General features: G+C 44.4%; 1 protein-coding gene across 2 annotated transcripts in view; it reads left to right on the plus strand.

The window, feature by feature from the left end:
- Positions 1 to 1,499: 1,499 nt before the first annotated feature.
- TIAM1 (TIAM Rac1 associated GEF 1) overlaps positions 1,500 to 22,405 on the plus strand; it is a gene marked incomplete at both ends in the record, with an annotated part of 78,955 nt that continues 58,049 nt past the window's right edge. Inside the window, 3 exons of one of the 2 annotated variants that reach the window (XM_079548589.1) lie at positions 1,500 to 2,474; positions 16,149 to 16,596; positions 18,865 to 19,037. In XM_079548589.1, coding sequence (XP_079404715.1) covers positions 1,506 to 2,474; positions 16,149 to 16,596; positions 18,865 to 19,037 — 1,590 coding nt within the window. The remainder of the gene's footprint in view (positions 2,475 to 16,148; positions 16,597 to 18,864; positions 19,038 to 22,405) is intronic. The other variant, XM_079548588.1, reaches the window with a different exon arrangement.

Here is a 22,405-nt window from a genome sequence, read left to right on the forward strand (position 1 = left end):
TTTCTGGAGGCGCCCGTTGCTCTGGCACTGAGCAGACTTTTAGCCTCAGATGCGACCTACCTAGCTGGGCAGAAATACTAAGTAGTGTTGTCCTCTGTTTTCAGAAATGTTACTATGTAAGCTGAGTTCCACCCTACGTATCCAGAGCAGCCTACGGCAGAACTGCTGTGCCCATGTTTAACGCAGTCAATTCATTGCTTTTGGTGTATTTTATGTAGGGTTAATTCAGTTTCATGCAATAGTGATATTGTATATTTAGATAGTGAGGGAGCACGCATGGGCACATTCAGCCTGTGAATACTTGGCTCAATACTCATTGGCATGTCCTGTTAAAGGAGAAGAAATTGCCTGGAGAAATTAAAACCTCCAGAATATTTTACTGTCAAGACAGAGTTCTTTTTTTCAACCCAGACTAATAGAAGTACCTTAAAATGAGGAAGCTTTGTCTTGGAATTTCTGTTAAAGATTAATGGACTATTTATCTAAATATAATTGTCTTATGTGTAATTCAGGATCCCTCCTATTTAATTTTGAATGGCCATGTACTTTAGCATTTACTTTTCTTGCTCTTCGTCTTGCTCTTTGGTTCAGAAGGAACCAATACTACTAAAAAAATATTTCTGACATTTGTTGAGTGAGAGCACAGATCTCAAAGTGTTTTCCAAGGCTGAATCCAGATCATGACTCCCATCTGCTAGATGGGAAACCCGTTTCAGGGAGGGGCGTGCAGAACTTAATAATGCAGGAGGCTGGATATGGAGAAGGGGACAGAAACCCAGTCCCTATCTTCCAGCTTGATTTTCTCTTTGCTAGATCAAAGTGCTTAGATCTAGCTATCTGCTTCAGAGTGAGCAGAAAGGAAAGGTTATTTTTGTATAGTCTGAGTCACTCATGATAATGTATTTTTTATAATACAGCTCTCTTGTGTGGGGATCTTTGTACCTGATTAATGTTGCTCTGTTTTTTGTTCCAGAAATCAAACCTATCATCAGCTTGCTAACAAATAGTTGAATTTGTACTTTGCTATTTGGTGCTTCAACTTGTGGTTCCTAGCAAAAAAAAAACCCGAAATGTCAAATAAAGATGTTTGTCTTTCTACTTTTTGGTGTCTCGTTGCATGCAGATAAACAGTCATGCCTATCCGCTTGTTGATTTTTTGAATTTATATTGTTGGCTAGAATCGTGAAGGATTAGTTAATATCAGTAGTCAAGTAAGCATGTGCGTGGCTGAGATTAATAGTGTACCTTCTGATAAACTGGCTCCAGACCAGACCACTATTCAAGGTTCAGTCCTTCCCTCTTCTACGCTCATCATTCACCCTGGCATAGCAATGATCTGCCTTCTTTCTTTGTACTGATTTATCTGATTTGTAAATGTAAGGAGCTGGTACAATTGCCAGCTCCCTTAATTAATTGTTGAACTGTTGAATTACTGTAACCGCTGCTACAGCAAGCCTTGCTGACTTTAATGGTCCCTGATCTTTCCCCTTGCAGACTGTGAAGCCATGGGAAACGCGGAAAGCCAAAACGTAGAGCATGCCTTCTATGGAGACAAGCACGCCAGCCTGGGCCGCAAGCACACATCACGTTCACTTCGCCTCACCAACAAAGCTTCTCGCCGGACCCGACACGCTTCTTCTGGCAAAATTATCCACAGGAACTCAGAGGTGAGCACCCGCTCCAGCAGCACCCCCAGTATCCCCCAGTCTCTGGCAGAGAACGGTCTGGAGCCCTTTACCCAGGAGGCCAACCTCGAGGACTTTGGGAGCCCAATCTGGGTGGACCGTGTGGACATGGGCTTGCGGCCCGTCTCCTACCACACCGACTCCTCTGTTACGCCCAGCATGGACAGCAGTACTGTGCTCACCGCAGCCTCTGTCCAGAGCATGCCCGACTCTGAGGAGAGCCGGCTGTATGGAGAGGAACCACCATTCCTGGCTGAAGGCGACGGGAGGCTGCGCCGGTACGCGCCAAACGGGACGAGGTTCGTGGAGACAGCCAGCTTCAAGAAGAAACGCTCCAAATCGGCCGATATCTGGCGGGAGGACAGCCTGGAGTTTTCACTTTCTGACCTCAGCCAGGAGCATTTGACAAGCAATGAGGAAATCTTGGGCTTGGCCGAAGAGAAGGACGTTGAGACGGCCCGGGGAACTGAGGCTGAGTGCAGCCCTCAGCAGTTGGTTGGCTGCCAGCGTGCTAACTCCATGAGTGACTTGTACTCCCCCAAAGCCCCAAGTGCTACAATAAATGGGGGCCCACGCAATGCTTTTGGAGGGTACTGCCGGAATTTAGTGTCTGACATCCCAGACATTGGCAGCCATAAGATGGCATCTGGTGCTGCCGAGGATGCGCCTTCCTACAGTAACTACAATACGCTGCCCTGCAGGAAGTCCCATTGCCTTTCAGAAGGAGCCACCAACCCACAGATGAGCCATAGTAACAGCATGCAGGGCAGGAGGGCAAAAACTACTCAGGTAAGGCCATCTTTTTCTCATAAAAGGGGAAGCCTGTAGTATTTGCCAGGCTGTTTCTGTAGATAAAGATATTCCAGGTTCCTCCAGGCTCTGTTTTTGTTCAACACCTCTGTTCCAGGAAGCAGCAACAGGGGACTGTGTCCAGGTGAGAGTTGAACCAAACAGTCTCAGGAGGTGGCTTCGATACATCAGTGCAGTGTTCCTTCTCTGCAGCTCTATTTGGGCCTTTTCCACTCTATGCAAACTCTGGAGAAGATTGCCAGTAAAGATCTTCTTGTGTATTTTACAGAGCTGACGGTGCCTTTTCCTTTCAGGGTAGCTGCCAAAACCGATCACTCTGCCTGGGAGCTCACACACGTTGCTTCTCCCCTCTCTGCCCTCTCTGCGCTCTCTGCCCCCTCTCCCCCTCCTGCACGCACGCACACATGTACTCCTCATGGTTGAAAGCAAAGGAGAAGTCTGCGAGTATTTCCCCTCCACTTCATTATAAATGCTTGCTGGGCTGAAATTTCACTCTTTTAATTAATGGTGTTCACATCTGTGCAAAGCATCACCCAGTAACAGTGGTCTCTGGAGGAGACTGCCAGTGCTGCGAGCTGCTTTGCTCACCCGCTGCAGACTGAAGAATGATGGAGGGTGTGTGGAGAAGATGCTGATTCTAGCCTGAGAGGACATCGTAGCCATCATCCATTACAGGCAGCAAGGAGCCAAGACAAGCTTCTCAATCTGCTGCCCCTCCTGCCCTCCAGACAGTATTTGTGCGGTCTTTGTTCTGATGGCTCCTGTTGGGTTTGTGTTGTGTTTTGTCCTGCTTTGCTGTGTTCTGCCTGGTTGAGTTACACAGTGCTGCCTGGTGCTGCAAACAGCAATTCTGTAAAGGGCAGACTGCTCTTAGAGGGGGGTGGAAAAAGGGTTTTCAAATCCTGACCACCTGTACAGCTCACATGTGGCAAACACTTTGTAGGAATGCTGTGCTTGTTTTAACTTCATTTAGTTTACTTGCTGAACCTTCTCAGAGCAGAGCTCCAGCTGCTTCATGGAAGAGGCTCTCTGGCATTTTTCAATGTCAACTATTTTCTAGCTGTGGGCATCTGCTTAGAAAAATGGCTGAGGGGCACAGACAAAGCAGTCTGACTGCACAGGTCAGAGCTGTGTGCTAGATTGCACGCTTCAGTGGCTCCTCTGATTTTATAGCATGTTCTCGTACAGATGCCGTGCGGCATACGCACCGCACCGCGTGACCCAGAAAAAGAAAAAGCAGCACATTGCAAAAAAGCATCAAGGTTGGAGGCCAGCAGTTGTCTCGCCACTGGGCTGAGCTTTCATCAGGACACTAATGTTAGAGAGAAAGAGACAAGGCTCAACAGCATGAGTAAGGTGGCAGCGTGCCGTGGCGTAGGTGCGGGGCTGCCTCTGTGCAGAGGGCTGTGGGAAGGCAAGAGGAGCCCCCCCTGCAGCTGGAGGGAGGACGTCGGCTGGCACCGACTTGTGAGAGCTGATGGGAAGGGGTTGCTGAGTGACTTACCGGCTGTGCTTGATCTGTGGGGATATGCTGCTTCTAAATATAAAGATGACACGCTAAAACAGATGCTGCAGCGTCCCACAACAGCAGCTTTGTACTTCCAAATCAGCCCTTTATTTTTGGAAGTATTTTTACAGGGAGAGCGCATAAGCCCTTTGGTGCAGGCAGTGCAAGATAAAAAGGAAGAGAAGAACAACAAAAGCAAGATGTTATTTGGAAGCCCTGAACATAACAGCTTTCATGAAAGATTATTAGGTGCAATGCTGCCTACAGCACTCTTTCAAGTGTATTTAAGAAAAGGGGAGCAGTGTCACTGGTGATAAGTGAAGCACTTATTTTTCTTCTGGGCGTCTATCCTGCTATTAAGAAAATTCCTCTGAGGAACTTAAGTGAAAGTCATGAATTTGCGAACCATGTTCAGCTATACCCAAGGAAATGGCTTGTGGGATGGTTTCACTAGGTGCATCTCCTGTGCCTGGAGACAAACAGTGGCTATGAGGAGGCTTGGCACTGATCATTACCACAAATAAAATCAAGAAAATTAATGCTTTGGAGAAGTTAATATTCCTTCCAAGCCTTTAATCCTAGCAGCATACAGTAAGCATAAGATACTTGTCAGTAGTGAAGTCATGTTAGACGTAACCTACCTTTAGCAAGAATGGGGCAGTGTCTGTCATTATGTGTTTGAGTGAAAAGGAAGTCCAAATTTGCACATAAAATAAAAGGATGGGTTCCCTGGTAAAGCTCATTAGGTGGTTTTGGATAGGGTGAGAAGAGGGAAGCTATCAACCTGTCCTTGCACTTTGTCCCCAGTCTGAAAACATCTCAGCACTTCACTCACATGACACCACGAGGGTGAAGAAGAGCGTGATGGTTACCCCAGCATACAGGTGCAAGCTGAGATGTAGATCTGTTGGCCTTACTGCTTAGCTGTTACTGTGCTCGTTGGCACTGCACTGGTCTGTGCCTGCTGGTGCTCAAGCACAACTTTGGGAATTGTTTCCTTCTGCCTCTCCCAGGCCCAGGCTTTCAATGCTTTTTCAATGGGCTTCACATCCTTAATGACCCCCTTATCATTAGCTTTCAGTTTTTGTGGTGTGCTGACCAGAGCTGCTGGAAAACAAGTTTGGTTGTATCATAGTATGGACGTGCTGGACGTGTATGGACAGCTCTACAAATTTTGGTGTAATGCCTTATCCATTGGTTTTCTGGAAGTACATGGCTTACATTAAAGGTAGAGAAAAAGAAAAAGAAAATCTCTTCCTTCCAAATTTAAACCTTAAATTGAACTGTGGGAGTCACTTTCCATTAATTGAGAGGGAAAGCCTTTTAATATTGGAGAGACAATTACATTCAATATATGCTAGCGATTAATATTCACAGAGTGGCTTTGGTGCTCCCACGCAGCAGTTCTGTTTTTTGTAACATTTTAACATTAAGGATTTAGATCTACTGAAGTGAGACTTCCCGTAGAGCTCTGCTGGGATCCTGGTTTGGCTTTTGGAGCTGATGTGATGTAGGTGGGAAAAGCTTAATTGGCTGACATTTTCACCCATTTTTGCTTGAAGAGATACAACCTCCTGTTGGATACAGCTTGTTCTGGCTGTGGGTTGTAAGATCCCCAGGATCCTACAGCTGACTAGTTGGGATCCGGATTTCTGTGAAATGGCTCTATTGTGTCCTGCTCACAGCTAAACACATGCATGCTGGAGATTCCCTCCTCCTTTGGGAGGGTGTTCACAGGGGAACTGTAACCTCATACTCTCCTGCTGTTAAGAGCTCTCATTAGAGTCTCAGGGTGCAATTATGGAAGGGAAGCTCTGAGATATGGCTTAGTGCCACTTCCAAGCCCATCTTGTGTTCTCCTCTGCACCAAAACCTGAGACTTCCTTGGGCTTTCAGCACTGGTACTTGTTTAGCAGTTAAAAAACTAGGAGTAGAAGCTATGGGTGTATTGTCTCTTATGTTAAGGTATTTTACTAGCTGCATGGTATGTCTCCTGTGTGCACCATGATCCAAACAGAAATGCCAAAGCACTTCTTCTTGCTGGACCACTTAGGCATTAAAACATTGGCCTCTATCCTCTCTGGAGGCTCATTCCTCTGAGCTTTATAGTACAGCTTATGATTTCTTACAGAAAGCTCAGTTAATGTTACAATCGTGCAGTCCAGGTTTATCACATAACTTTTGAGAAGGACCAGCAAGATGTTCTTCAACTCTGCAGGGAAAGTGAATGTTTTTTACAGCATGCTCAGTTTTTGTTGTGAACTGCATTTGTTGTGAACTGAACAGGGGGCTGGGGAACAAACTTCCTCTCTCACTTGGAAGCTGGGAGTGCTTCAGTGCCAGTGCCAGACTATGTCCTTGGCGCATTAAATCCCCCCTTGTAAAGATTTTTGTATTTATTGCTATTTTTAGGCCTCTTTAGGTAGCCTGAAGGAATTTGGGATTTCAAGTCTTTTTAAAAAAAAAAAAAAAATCCCGTGTATAAAGTTCTGCAGATATATGCAGGGGATAAAACCAGTTTTAGTGGAAACTAGATCAGGATATACACAGAAACCAGTCTAAAAATAATTCAGAGTGTCTTTCCAGCTGATATTATTTTTTTACCATCTCGGGGAGTTTTATGACAGGTTATAGTATTTCATTACATTCTGCAGGATGGCTAAACTCCAGAGAGCTGACATTTTTCTGTTTAAGTTGTGTGAAACTTCTTCACAAATGGTTTTGCGGTAGAGAATATATAGCCTCAAAATGTAGCAGGACCACACTGGGTCAAGCTCCCTCCAGCCCGGTATCTTGTTCCCCAGATCCTCAGTGCTCAGGAAAAGAAAGAAGGAAACTGGGAGAATACAGAGTGAACTTTCCTTGAGGGCATTCTCCCTGATCCCAGAAAACTAGCAATCTGAGGCTTCCTGAGCGAGGAATGCATCCAAGACTGTCAGATTGACCTGTCCCCCATGAGTTCCCTTTTTTGAAATCATTTTCTGCTTTTGGCTTTCCCTGCATCCTGTTCACTCTCTACATAACATTTCTGACCTTACAGCCTCCTGTTATGGCCCTCCTTGGTCATCATTTTTCCGAATGGAATATCTCCAGCAATTGAAGCTCTGCTCTTGTTAAAGTATTTCTGGACATTTCAGCCCGAAGTTTGGAAAACATCGCTGTTTGCAACGTAAATGTGATTCTTAATCAAATTGACCCAAATAATTTTGTATTAGTCATTTGACTCCACACGGAGTCAAAGACAGACAGACAGGCTGCGGTGAAGTCGTGTGTCATTAAATTGTAATTAATGACACATAGTTTAATAAAAGCCTAAAAGTAAGATGTTAATGTTTTTCTCTTGGAGTGTGCATCTTAGTGATTGCAGTCCTTGTTTGTGCAGTCCTGTGGTGCCTTCCAGGCTGACATTGTTCCAGAGGTCTAAGGTAGAGCCTGAGCCACAACCCGAATCTCAGAATGGCAGAGGTCCTTGAATCGGATGGTTGAGCTTGGGTAACACAGTGGGCTCACTCCCACCATAGCGCATGGCTTAGCCAGCAACACTGACAAACCAGCCCTTAGAAAACAGCATCTCTTTTCTCAGCTGCTAGCCACAGGGCACTGACTTAAAGAAAGTGGTGGGATTAGGGCTAGGAGGAAAGGGATAACCACTGCTTTTGGCAGAAGCCTAAGTGTATGCCAGCATAGGCAGCCTGTGAATCCACATTGCTGGTCCTGCTGATTCCCTATGCAGGGCATGCAACAGTCAGTGCTGTAGGTCTCAGTGCCTCCGGATGACAGACCCATTTGGCTCAATCAAATGGGCTTTCTGTAGCCTGGTGAACTGGAAGCAGCTTCAGCTTGAGCCTGGAGGAAAGCTTGAACAGGGGGCTTCAGACCTGACCTGCCACTGCCAGATGGATGACATTAACACAGGTATTGCCTGTTCAGGATATTTTAAAGCAAACAGCAGGCACTCCCTTCAGAGCATGCAACTCTGCCCCAGTATTGTCAAGGAAAAGAGCATGTGAAAATGAGTGTTTTGGTCTCTGTTGGCAAATGTTTTGATATTCTTTCAAAGATTTTAGTTTGTTTTTCTTTCTTGACTCTTGGTCTGAAGCCAATGGAAAGCAAATTAGCAGTCCTGATATCTGATCTAGCTCCATTCAGTCATTTTTTTAAACAGCAGGACTTTGTCATTTGAAGAGCTTGCACCACTGGCTGTAACTGTATTCTCTGTTAAACTATATATACTGCACGTTTTTAGTTTCAAGTACTTTTCCACTTAAAAATCACAGTCAGGTTGCCCCAGCTGCCTGTTTGTTGGACTGTGCTTACTTGGATGTACTTACTTTCCAGTGCTGTGCTTCTTTGCAGCATTTCCTTTCAGAGTGCTTCAGCACGTGATTCTATCACTAGTCATCATCCCAGGTGGCAGACATTTCCCTGCTCTCTCAAGTTACGTGGTTGTTCAGGTGGACACCTCCAGACGATACGTTTCGATTTCAAGCTGCTATTCTAGCAGCTTTCTCTCTTTCCCTCTTCTACTCCCTCTGCTGCATTTTACTGGAAGAATTGCCTCTTCTTGGCACCAAGTGAACAAAAAGTAACCTAACCCTGTATTTTACTTCGAGGATTTTGGCTAGGCATGTTGCCATTTATTTAACTCGAGCACAGTTAGGCTGCTTGCATTAGTTTATGGTTAGCTCAGTCCCTCTAGAAACTTTCTTCACATGGGTGGTCCACTGGGATGAAAGCAAGGTAAGTTTTGGGGGGTCCAGCATATTGTTTGGGAACAGAGAGATTAAACAATGTGGTGTTCAAGAGCTGTGAGACTTCCTCCAACTGCTGGGTGATGGAAAGTGGGCTTCCACTCCAAACCTGTGCAGGTGTCAGAAACTGTATTGAAAGGTTCTGCGTGCCGGGACCACACTGTGAGAGGCTTTGCTGTATTATGGGTTGATTCTTATTCATGGTATTATGTGCTTTATAATAGTCAGTGTTAAAGCCAGGCAAAAGTTGTTTTGCTCATGTCCCATGGTAGTGCTTTGTGCTGCTTCCTGCTAAGAGGTCTGTTGTCCCTTAACTGTGCATTATCTCACAAGCTTGGATTTCTCTCATGTTATTAAAAAGTAAAATGGAAACATCCTCCCTGTTCCCCTTTCCCAATACTTTAGCTTTTAGGGATGTGAAATTCAACTCACTGTCCAAATTGAACAGGTTACGGACTTGTGCCACAGTGTTTTCCTGACTCTCTAAAGAACTCTGCAGGATGCCATCGCAGCTTCATGAGGAACATTCATTTTCCACATTTGCTATCTCACAGCTGACACTCACAGCTGTACTTTCATGACTGTTCCTGTATGTCTGTTGACTGCCATTAAGGCATCTAAGTCAGCTAAGAAAACTTAGGCTCATAGGGGGAAAGCACAGCGGACTACAGTGATGATCTTTCTAGAAGGTCCCACATATTGATTGGAAAATATCTATGGGGTCTGTGAACCAAGAACGTTCTCAACCTCTGTGTTGGAGGCACCAAGCTAACATCATAGCCTAATGTGGAGAGGAGGAGCCATGTATAAAACTGAGGTGATGGTCATATATAATCATTCAGAGTACTTTGTTTTTTTTTTCTTTTTTTTTTAATGAAGCTTTCAGTAAATTTAATTTCAGAGAACTGTGTTCAAAACCTGCATGCTTGTAGAACTACTCCACGCTGCTTTAATAACATATGTAATGTTTAATATTATTACTACTTTTAATTTTGACCCTTTCAGATATCTGAAGAACAACTATGTGACTGCACAGAGGTGAATACACAGATGTAGAAACTATATCTTTTTCTACGTGTCAGATCTTTTCTGAATTCCTAGAAGTAACAAACTCTACACCTCAGTCTGGTATCCCCATACTGATTACAATTGGCTTGTAACAGTTCCTCATCGGACTTGGGATCCCTCCTTGCAGTATAGACAGGACTCAACCAATCCATTGCAAATCTGCCATTTGCCCATGGCGATTTGTGGCTCTCAGTTTATTTCTCCAAAGCCTCCTGGCTAGTTCACCTACAGTATTGTCCTGTTGTATACAGGCCCGTAGATACATCAAAACCTTCTTCAGTATCAAGTCCCAGCATCTGGTTGAGAGGAAACTTTGTTACCATGCTAGCTGGTTTTCTCTAAGGTGTTATTGTAATCTATCTGACTTTACAGCCAGTGGACATGATGCAGTGTGTTCGTAACAGAGCTCACAATTGTGTTCCTCCAGACAGAATGAGCTTTGGAGTTGTTTCTACGTTTCTCAGTTGCAACTTTAAACCCATTTCTCCTACTCAGCTTTCAACTGAAATATATTATTTATCTTTTCTTTCTGACTCTTTTCAAGACGAGTAGGTCTTCTAATGTATTTATTAGTGGGTGTTCAAGTAACTCCAAAGAAATAAGTTCATTTTGGTTTTGAGCACACTGTACCTTAACAGAACTCTTTAACCAACAAATGAGGGTGGATTTAACACTGAAAAGAAAGGCAAAGCAGTATCAGGACAACCTTTTTCCTAGTGGGAGCTTCAAAGAGACACCAGACACATAAAAGCATGCAAACAATCAGGTTGCTTACCCGTTCTATTTTAAACATATTCTGTGGTACTTGCATAACTAGCAACCAGACAGGTTGTGTGCAGTTTCAGGATGTTGCTGAATGTCAACACCTTACTGCTCTGTTGCTCAACAGGACAGGGAACAGAATATTTGTGTCCTCCTGGAGGGAGCCCCTTCCAAGAAAAACAAAACAGGCAGTCACTTTTTACCAACTTTCAATGTAATGGTTAATTCAGAAGAAAGTATTAGTCACAAAAGTAACTCTGTATTAGAGGTCTAAGGTTTCCTATTGAGTCCAATGTGCCTAAAGTATCTGTGAATCGCAGCTGCCAGTTAAGCAAGAGAAAGTGATTCAGCAAACCATCTTGATAGTGTATGTAACAGTGCTACTGCTGGGGAGTTTGGTGAGTGCCTGCTTGCTGTAAGCACTCTGCATGTGTCCAGTCATGAACCAGAAAGCTGGATAAAGCTACACCCACCCAGTGGTCCTTGCTAGCAGAGGCCTATACCAAATGGCTTCAAAAAGAGGACAAAGGCTCTTGGAATCTGCCCCAAAATGTTTGTTTGATCCTTGCTAGCTGAAGGCAGACATTTTTTAATTTTTTTTTCCTAAAGCAGAAATTTTATTGTGCATCTTCTAAATCTATCAATACTTTTTTAACAAACGTGACCATAGTGGACGTGTAGAGGTGCTCATTGCATGAGTATTCAGAAGTAGGTTGCTCATATTTTCACTAATGCTTTATCCAATCTCTGCATTTGATTTGGACTGTGATAATTCCACTTCATTACACTTGAATGCTATTAAGGCTGTTTTAGCTGTTCTGGCACGTGGCCTTCTTGCTGGGCCTCATTTCATTGTTGTTATTAACAATGACAGCATTCAGTCTGTCTCTGGTTTTTAATTCTGTGGTGCATCGCTCCAACATAGAGCATTCCACCTTCTCCCCCCCCCCCCCCCCTTCCCTTGATTAGTCTCTGTTGAACTTCTTTTCACAGTCTTAGAACATTCACAACCATTTGATAGCTCTGTCAGAGTAAGAAATGGTACTTCTGTTCCATCATCTTCAGCCACCTCAGGGATCCAGGATGCTAGTGGAAGCTGTGGTCACTGACTCTCCATTTAGGCACTTGCATAGGGTAGCACAGATCCTGCTTAGTTCTCTCCTTCAGCCAGGGGTCATTCTGCTACTTTCTCCCAGCCTTCCACAGTGCAGTCTTATATCAAAAGGACAAAGCCCCTGTTTATTCAGGTTGTCATCTTGGTCTGAGACCTATTCTGTTTGCAAAATTGCAGGAATTGCCATTCCCACGACTTCCCTGATCTCTCTGTCTCAGAGGAAATACACTTTCTTTGCTGCATGTTTTGTACTTTGTGTGACCAATTAAATGATTCCCACCTCCCCCTTGCTTTGTTCTCTTGTCCTCCCAGGCCCAGAGCTAGGTACACAGCAGGGGGAAGGCTAAGTCGGGCTGCACAGATTTTAGTTTCAGTCTTGCATTTGGTTCCTATAATAGTCTATCTAGGCAAAAAAATATTCCTCTGTGTGGAAACAACTGTTTGCCAAGCTGAAAATACAAAACACAAGGTCTCTGGTGAGGTGTGAAATATTGGGTTCAGTGTCCTGAATCTTAGACAAAGTGGAATAAAACTTCTGTTTTTTTAAGTAAGAAAATAAAATGGAGCCCCTCCATAATAATAATTAGAAGTCCAGAGTAATTTAGTGGTAGTTGCTTTTATTCTGGGCATAAAGTCCCAAACTCCAGGCTTCAGGAATGTGCATTCTACCATCTTCAGCTGTCTCCCAGCTCCTGTGATGTGCCTGGCACATGCCGGTCTGCATCCTGACAGAGAGCAGCAGAAAACCTGGGCAGGAGCCAGGGAGGTGAGTAATGAGGGCTGAGCTGTGTCTGTAGTTAACTGTCAGCCTCGAGAAGCTTTACCTGGAACTGCTGTCAGGGAGTGAAACATCTGTTTCATTAGCAAGCCTCTGTGGCACATCCCATTGTGGACGTGGAGCAGTAGTAAGTCATCCTTGGAGGAGACGTGGCCATTGCCTGTGGGGCTCTTGGAAAAACTGAGCAGGAAACGTGAGTAATTTTTAAATAGGTCTCATCAAGGTTACACAATGCTCACTTCACATCTGGGCACTAGCCTGCGGTGGCCGTGTCAGCAGGTACTTCAAAGGCTGAACCCCAAAGCTGGGGCCTTTGTCCCCATCAGTCTCATAGGTGGGAGCCGTGCTGCTGACAGTGGGAGCTAGGATGCTCTGCTGTAGGCATCCTCATTTGAAAGTTTATGGCAGTAATTTTGTGCCCCCAGTGATGTGCCGATCAAACCCTGCTACGGTTTGCTGCTAGTCCTGGGAATATTACCCATTCATCCTCAGCACATTTCTGCAGCAGCACAATACTAAACCTCTGTGCTTGCTGCTGAACTCTTAATTGAATGCCCTTCAGTGTGCAGATTATAGCGCTGTGAGACGGCCACAGCAGATGCAATCTGATTCTTGAGAGCTTTTCATACCCTCTGATGAGAACTAGCTGACATTACAGCAGGAACTCAGAAGTCAAAGACCTGTATAATGAATGCTCTTAACCCTACTAACCCGTAGGCCCGTAGACCAATCATCTCATACAGCAGACTTCCTAAAGCGCTAATCTCAGTGAATGCTACATTTCATAATTCATGAGCATGAACAATATTAGCAGGCTGTAAGTTTTGAACCGTTCTGACCTTTGTGTACCCAGATCCTCCTCCCCCCCAAACCTCCTGAATGTTGGTTAGAAATGTTTGATACGGGGTGTTTCAGAGAGGGAAAGGGAGTGCAGCAAGCACAGGAAGGTTAGGGCAAGACTGAAGCATAAGACTAAAAATGCCTTTTGACCCATCCAACACGTCACTTGCACTGTGGTAACATATAAAGATTTTTGCAGTGTTGGCTAGAATTTAAGCTCATGAGCCTCTGGCTTTTCCATCCTCACCATTTTGTTAATTTAATTAATAATAGGCTGTTATCCCCTTATGTCAGTTACTGAGTACAGTTCCTATTTATGGATTGGGAAACTGAGGCGAATGACACTGTGTCTCATCAAGGGTACACAGGAAGACTGCGTCATGCAGGGCACGAGGAATTTTGAGAGCCTGCATTGCAGCACTCTGCTGAAGCACCTCTGGGTATGCTTCTGCTTTTGAAAAAATTATCTGGATCTGTTAAGGAGCACCAACTCCTTGGTGTTGCCTTGGTCGGCTGCATGACAAGTCTCAGCTCCTTCAACTTGATCGTTTAAGTAACTCGCTGTTTTTTTAAACCAAGCAATGCTAGTGAGATATATTTTATAAGGTTTCAGTAGGTGAAATTTTGAAATAAACTGTACTTTTAATACACGTGGATAAAATAATACAGGACTGACTGCATATCTCCTAAGTCATTTACTAAAATAAAAATCTGATAAAACCTCGAATAATTTTCATTGCCACAGTTGCATAATGTTCCCTGCAAAATGCAAATTTGTTTATGCTATACCACTGACACACTTTCTCCCTTCAAAAACATTTACAGAGGAAGAGGGCCTCAGAAAGGAAATGCAAAACGCAGTCATTTAGTTTGACTGACTACTGCAGTAAGTACAAGGGGTCTGATTCAGTTCTTTGGCACCCTGTTGTTACACTGAGTTAGCTGTGTTGACAAAGGGGCAGTGCCTCAGATGTAGGGGTGCAGAGCACCCATGCCAGTCCTGGCTCTCTGAGTGTGGGGTCTCATATGGAATGCTGTCATCATAAGTTGCACCATCCAGCTTTTTGTGACGGAGTGCAAAACTTCACTCGCAACAGTGTTTTGTAAACAGTGGTTTCTGAGCAGCACCCATTTCCCTCTGTAGATATCCCTCGTTTGCAGTGCTGAAATAAATGGGAGGATAAGTGGATTCCAAAAAAACAAGTGTATTGGAACAGCAGGAGAAAAAGTCTGGTTGTTAAAACTGCTCCGTACGGGCAGATGACTGCATTTACGGGAAGCCCTGCTCAAATCATTCACATGCAGTGGGAGTAGAGGAATATTGGCCTGTCCAGAACAGCTTGTCTGTCACTACGTGTTGCATTAAATTACCAGACTGACTAGGGTAACTGTGCTCATTGAGTGGGGAAGGAAGTGGTTATTCTTCCAGCTGGACTCCAGGTCTCCCTGGAGAAATAGTGTTTATAAAGAACGAGCCCATCCGTTACAAATTAATGCCTTATAAGTTAGTCAAATTCAGAAACACCTCTCCCCTCCCACTGAAGTTTCCTCATCCAGCTCTTGTTCCACAGGAGAAAAAGTTCAGGCAGAGCTTGGTGGAGGGTTTCTTGGTTTCTGCGCACTTGCTTTTGGCCGGCCACTTCGAAGACTTCTGCTCAAGTCAGCACCTAGAAGTTTGCTCTCTCTCTCTCTCTCTCTCAAGCTTAATAATGCAATCTGCCACCTCTTTGAAGAGTCTCCTTTATTTATTTATTTTTTAAATCATGTAAATTAAGCACTAGTCTCATGTGTAGGAACAGTAGAGGTTGAAATTCCCATTGTTTTGGCTGTATTTCACACTTTGCATCTTCTTCCCCTTCTCCCTCTTCTCCTAAGTATCAAACATAGGGTTTGTCTCCACTTAAAGGGCTTGGCCTTTATTTGTCCTTCAAAAGCTGCCATCAAAGCATCTCTGTGTGCTAAGATGGTAATGGTTAGGTCACTGATCTTAGTTTGGGCTACTTGTCCCTTGGATGCGAAACTGCTATGAAGTCCCTGACAGTTCTCCTTTGGACAATTGCCATGCTGCACTGGACAGGCTGAATCACCAGCGCACCACCTTTCAAAACCCAGCTTCAGTCACGCTGTTTCCTTTCTTGCTCAAGCCAGTCATATTCTTACCTCTTCTGATCTTTCAACTTCAAGTTCCTGGGGACCAGGAACTGTCTTCTCTTGTGGGTCTTTGCAGGATCTATCACAATAACATTCTGGCCCATTATCAGGGGTTGTAGAAATAACACCATACAGGAGTAATTTCAGATGCATTAACTTCTTAGCAGAAAGAAAAGGTACTTTTGCAGTTATATAATTTCCAAATGACAGTCTTGGGATGTCTAAAATATATCTTCATCTGTAGGTGTGAAGGTACAATACCAATGTTTTCTTTCCAAAATGCGTAGGTCGATTGCTGCTTTTCTCGACAGTGCAGTTTTTGCTACCATATGTTCTCGTTTTGCAAAACCTTCAGTGCTGTTAACTTAGCCTAATGTAAACAAATGATGCTGTGTGTTGTATTCCAAAACGCTACGGCCAAAAAGACACCACCTGAAATTGTGTTTGTATGTTTGGTCTTTTTTAAACTTTGCTGAAAGTTCTGCCTGCTGTAACTTTTCTTTGAGGTTTTGTCTTCAGAGGAAAGATATGGAGATCTTCCAGTGCCAGACAAACTAGGAATGTGAAGAAGTGCAGTTTGTCTTGTGAATTTCTATTTCTCTTTGGGTCTCCTGCAGGCCATGCTCGGCTGAGTAACACTTAGCGTGCTCTTCACCTCATGCTGTTTTTCTCTTTCAACCAGGATGTCAACGTGGGTGAAGGGAGCGAGTTCACTGACAGTGGGATTGAGGGAGCAGCCACCGACACTGACCTCCTTTCCAGACGCTCCAATGCCACCAACTCGAGCTACTCACCAACAGCCAGTCGGGCTTTCATCGGCAGCGACAGCGGGAGCAGCTCAACGGGCGACGGGCTTCGCCAGGGGGTGTATGAGAACTTCCGCCGGGAGCTGGAGATGAGCACCACCAACAGTGAGAACATGGAGGAGGCCGGCTCTGCCCTCAGTGATGAGCAGAGCAGCGGCACGCTCAGCTCCCCGGGGCAGTCAGACATTCTCCTGACTGCTGCCCAGGGTACGGTACGGAAAGCCGGTGCTCTGGCAGTGAAAAACTTTTTGGTGCACAAAAAGAATAAGAAAGTGGAGTCGGCCACGCGCAGGAAGTGGAAGCACTACTGGGTTTCCCTGAAAGGTACAGAGCAAACGTGGAAGCATTCATTCAAATAGAAGTCCGCATTGATCCTTGGGATGGGTGTTACAGCAGTTGAATATACCTCTAGGCCAGGCTCTTTAAAAAAGCTGCCGTGGTAATTAGCTGTCTGGGTAGTTAGTAGCAAGCATGAGGAAATGGTCCTGATTTTTCACTGGAGAGTTTTATTTGATTGCTGTTGTCATGCTTGCTTTATGGCATGCAAGTTGTCAAAGATTCGTGACTGTGCTGCAGGGTTCATACTTAGGGGTCCTGGTGCCATCATCTGGGATGGCTTCTCTGATGCCTGGGTGTTTGCCTTTAAGAGGCGTGTCTAGGGCTTGCTGATGGACCAAATACCTGTGAGCAGCCAGAATGCACCTGATAATGTAGGTTTCTAGTGCAGACGGTGGCTGCTGACATGTGTTTGTGCACGGGTTCTGCTGTGCTATACATTCCTGTTTCGCTCTGCACCAATTGTACCTTGTTCTCCGAGGCCTCTATTTGCTCCAAGGGTAGTAACGCCTAGTGAGTTACAACACATTGGTAGTGTGGTCAGGAAGCTGTGGTTTGGTTGGCACGGCTAGCTTGTGACTTAGGAGACTGTCACTCCACTGTGGCAGAGTGGTGACCAGTCATCCAACCCTCAGCACCCAGCCTCCTTGCTGGCCTCCTCAGCTTCCCAAGCCTCACAGCCTTCACTCTGTGAATTTTTGCAGTGGTGTTCCATCCTATTTGGTGTCTGAGCACTTTAAACATTAAAGAAGCAGCAAAAGTTAGGAGCTGGCCTCACAAAACAGCTTCTCGTTGATCTTTATGCAACAAAATGAGGAGCAAAGCCTGCAGTATCAGGACTGGGCTTTTTCCCCTCAGCTGTGACCAGCATGGTCTGCTCTTTGGAGGACGTAGAGCAGCAGGCTGCGTCTCCTGCTATGCATGGGGCTATCCAAAAAGCTTGCATTAAAAGTCCTGTTCTTCCCAAAGAGCACTTGCAGCGGTATTTTAAAACCAAGGAGAAAGGCATGGCCCAGCTCTTCCTTGCAGTAGTTCAAGAGGCTGGGAAAACAAAAGAGGAGAGGCCTAGGGTGAGAGGGCAGGGGAAAGCCCTGATCTGTTGAGAGCGGCCCCACGGCAGGAAGGTCTTGCTGTGAAGAGCAGGCACACAAAGGGCCATCTGGGAGGAGAAAGGGGAAGGATGAGCAGAGAGGAGATGTTATTTTAAAGTGCTTTGACTCAAGTGGAGTGTTTGCTCCTTAGATTGCTGTGCCTTAATAATGTTAGTATTTAAACAGGGCTTTGAAGTTAACAGCTGCAATTGTTTGTCTGCAAATAGTTTTCTGAGTGGCTGGGTAACAGGGCATCACTTTGCACCAAGGGCTGTTTCCAGTGAAGAGAAACAACGCACCAGTTTCAGTTTTAAACAATTGGAGATTATATCGGGAGGTGGGAGGGAGAGAAAGAGACCCTAGAGTTGCAGATTTGCTATACCTTTCCTTTTTTTATTTTCCCCCAGAGAATCATAACGATTATTTTGTAAAACCAGCAGGTTCCTTGCCATCATCAGCTGAAATGCTTTTTTTGTTTTTGTCCATATCACCACCGTGAGTCATAGTTGAAACGTTACAATGGAATATGGGTTTTTTGTGTGTGTGTGTGACTTCAGCGAGCACAGTTCATACCAGTCTGTTTCTCCTTCCAGTTATTCATCTGCATGCAGTAATTAAGCAGCCCAATCTTTGCCTTGGAGGGACTGCAGTAGTTATCAGCTGCAGGAGGCTGAGGCCGAGTGCCCCGGGCTCTTGGTTGCTCAGCAGGGCTGGCAGGGCCAGCTTGCAGCTGGCTGCCACTGCTGGAGGGGCTGTGCTCCCAGGCCTGCATCTTCCTTTGAGCTCCCTTGGCGGGATTGGGTGGCTGTGGAGGACTCACCCACAGGGATTTATAATGACAGGTCTCATCCAGGGCTGCGTTTTACCGCCTGTGACCTTCCCTGCTCATATCTGCAGCTGTTTAAGCAGTCGCAGGGTGAACAAAATGGCTCTGCTGGGATACAGCTGGGTGTACTGCACGGCTGGAGGTGTGCAGAGCTGGCTGGGCTGCTGCTAGCACTGTCTGCCACAGGGCTGAAAACCTGAACAAGCCCTGGCAAATCCTCTCTCACCCCTGTGACAGCTTGATGGATGATTTACAGTCCCAAGTTTTAGCTCTGAATAGGTGCAGAATGGCTGTTGCATTTAAGTGTGTTGCTTGCTAATATCTGATTCTCTCTTTTAGGATGCACGTTGTTTTTTTATGAGACTGATGGCCGATCCGGCATTGACCACAACAGCATCCCAAAGCACGCCGTCTGGGTGGAAAACAGCATAGTGCAAGCGGTGCCTGAACACCCCAAGAAGGACTTTGTTTTCTGTCTCAGCAATTCTCTTGGGGACGCTTTCCTCTTTCAGGTTGGTTTGGACTGAAGGTTTTACAGATTTGTTCTCTTTTTTGTTCCACTGACAAAGGAGGGAATCTTAGCGCTGGTTCAAATCAATGAAAAAATCTTGCTGACTCCAGTAGGTTTGAGATTTTCCTCTGGCAGTGCAAGAGGAAGGACACGATATATTTTGTAAAGGCCACTCAAGAGACCCAACACCATATGTGAATCTCTGTCAGATCTGTTTTTATTGCCTGGCAGGATCCTCTTTGTCTAGATGGCTGGTGCAAAGTAATAATTAAGAAAAATTTTGACATCTCTGTTAAAACTACAAATTTTGCATTGCTTTGTAGTGCAGTTATGGTGTACCTACAGATGAGTACAATTACTAGATAGGGGACACAGTGATCCCTCAACTGTGACACTTCTCTGTGTCTTGAAAGAGGTGTATATCCAGGATAGAAGCTTGTGGAATAGCTAGACTGATTTACATGACCAAGTCTTTGGAACTCATGATGCGTTTTTCATTTCTGACGGCTGTGCAGAATTCAGGCATCAGTCAAAATTGTGCTGCTGTTTGACAGTACACTGAAATATTATTTAGAATTATTATTTATATTTTCTAAATTAGAAAATAGAAACGTCTGAACATTGCAGAGTATATATATCCAGAGCTTATATTGAAGATCAAACATTAATTGATGTATTTCACTAAAGCATATTTAATCTTTTTGATAACTACTGCTTCCTTGAGTGATTTTTTAGGGAGGCATTCCAGTTTTTTATCACAGTTGGTCACTAGTCAAGGTGTGATCCCCTTATTTCTAAGTACCAACCTACATTGAGGTGGTGCCATTTTCTCCTATTTGGGTTCAGTTCTCTTAACTGAGGGAATTGCTTATTTATGTTTCATTTTCCTTTTCAGTGACAGTATATTCAGAATTTCTTGCTTTCTTAAACCAGAAATTACTTGTCATAACCTTCCCCCTCTGCTCCCCCCCACGAGCACATCTTTATGCTTATACTGTAGGTCCTTTTTGCTGTCCTAAACAAATGACCAGATTCTCAAACTAGTACAAAATAAAACAACTTTGCTGACTCAAAAGTGGTGATGGCTTACGTCTTGAAGAGACTATCTGATTGCATACTTAAAACAGCAGATTTTTTTCTTCTCTGCTGCTTCAGCTTGGTTTTTTTCTTCCCCTCACAATGGAATACTGCACTGTCCCTCTTCAATTTCATGCCTTTCTTGGAGAGGGTAAATGTATTTTGCCACCTGGAGAGCTTCATCTGGGAGGAAAGCATGGTGCTTGTGGTCTCAGCATGTATTTGAAAGACCATCAAGCACCGCCTCCTCCTGGTCCACTCATACAAATTATTTTCCTTCCAGTTTTCTAAGGGAAAACCTTAATTCTCGTAAAATTAATGCCAGTAGATGTAAAATAGTGAAAAGGTCACATGCAGCACATTTCATAGGGTGCTATTCATTAAAAACCCTGTGTCATTATGTCATGGGTAGATTTTCTTGTAACTTTGTAGTAAATAGCAAAAGTGAGCCTTTTCAAATGAAAAGGAATAATTTCTATTGCCTTGTGGCAGTAGAAATTTTTATGTGACATGTCTCCTCTGTCAGAGAACTCATGCAACTCTAATGAAGCAGAAGCAGAAGAGAAAGAGGGGATGGATTTGGGTAGATCAGCCACAGTGGTAGAAACAAAGTGCTAGTGACTGTGCTGTAGGGCTTGCTCTTCTGTGTTCAGAGCAGCCCAAGTATGCATATGGCTGTTCAAGTTAAGCGTTACTTAACTACTAATGTCATACATACATATCCCCACATGATACACTGCTGTAGTAGTGATTTTGTTGAGAAGACACCACAGACTTAAGTAAGATTATTTTCAGTCCTATGGAGACTGTATACTTAGGGAGAAAAAAATAGGGTTACTTTGTGATGCGTACAGATATTGGACATCTTGTAACAAGCCTTCCCACTGCATTGCACCTAGAGACATCACGTACCTCCTACACTATAATTCCTTGCTCAGTCAGTTCTTATCATGCCTACACAAATCCATTACTTGTAGATGTCACATGTATTTTCCAGGAGCTCAGTGCAACTTGTGACACCACTTACATATGTATCAGATGTTTGCAGCTTGTTTATGTGGTCCTTTCCACTGAGAAGCAGAGTGACTCCCCATGCCTACTTCTCTACCAGAAGGATCTTGAACTCTTAAAATCCTTTCCACATTCCTTTTCTTGTTTAACTCTTCCCCAGAAGCCCAGATGAAACCTGAAACTAAAAGTATGCAGATAATGTTTTACAATTGAATAAAATAAAAAGATGATCTCTTTCTACTATACTTTTATAGGAATCAACAAAACATAGCATCTCATTACAAGTCCAGTGGTACCCTCTCCTGTTGGAGGTGGTAGGTTTCACCACCTGGTGAAGGCAAAGTGAATCCTGTTCTGCAGTGTCTCACCTTGCAGCAGAAACTCCTCAGGCATGAGGATTTCTTAACATGCCTTCTGCAGTAGCAGTAAGACATTGTAAGCCTGCATCTATGAATGAGGGCCTGTTAGTAGTACTACCTGGGCAGGGAACCTGCCCAATTTTAGCAATCTGCTTTGTGCAGTGCCTACTGAAGAGATGAAAAAGTAGTAGAAGAGCAATCTTTTTTGGCGTAGACCCTGTCTTTTCTTAGTATTCCTAACCTGAGTTAATGAAGGTAATGTCATTGTAGGACATGCGTGTTTCACCTGTTTCAGTCCCACAGAAGTTTTGGGAGCACTGACCTGAAGTCTGGTCTGTACTGAGTGATTTCTGAGAGTTGTGCTTCTATGGGAATCTTTCCATGGCTTCGGGAAGCTGCAGCCTTAGCTGTTACTTGTGACTGCAAGTAGAGCAGTAGGATGACCTTCTTCATCTTTGCTGGCAACTGGAGAAGTCATACTGTGCTGTCTATTTATAAAGCAGGTATCATCAGAAAATTTAATGAGAACAAGGTGGTTTGGCACTTTGCTACCTTTTCAACCATGAGCCAAATACCAGTGTGATTACTGCGAAAGGCTGGCACTCAGAGCAAGTCCGCTGCAACCCTGACTTGACTGTAAATTTTGTTTTACAATGTACTGTAAAAGGGAGTGAGGTTTTGTCAGAAGACTGAGAAGATTTATGTTTTATTTTGAAAGTCTTGAAAAGGAATGCTTTGAAGTATTTTTTTTTTCTGTGTCAAAAGCCTCTAATCAGAAATGCCCTCCTCCAGGAAAACATACTGATGTCCACTGCCCAGCCTAAGGCTTCCCCTTTTTCCCAAACTGTCCTACACAAGCTTGGGAAGTGACAGTGCTGGGGCCGTAAAACTTATGATGATCTTGCCTTAAATAGTAATAGGA

The sequence above is a fragment of the Tetrao urogallus genome (genome assembly GCF_951394365.1).
Source record: "Tetrao urogallus genome assembly, chromosome: 1".
In the NCBI taxonomy this organism is placed as follows: Eukaryota; Metazoa; Chordata; class Aves; order Galliformes; family Phasianidae; genus Tetrao; species Tetrao urogallus.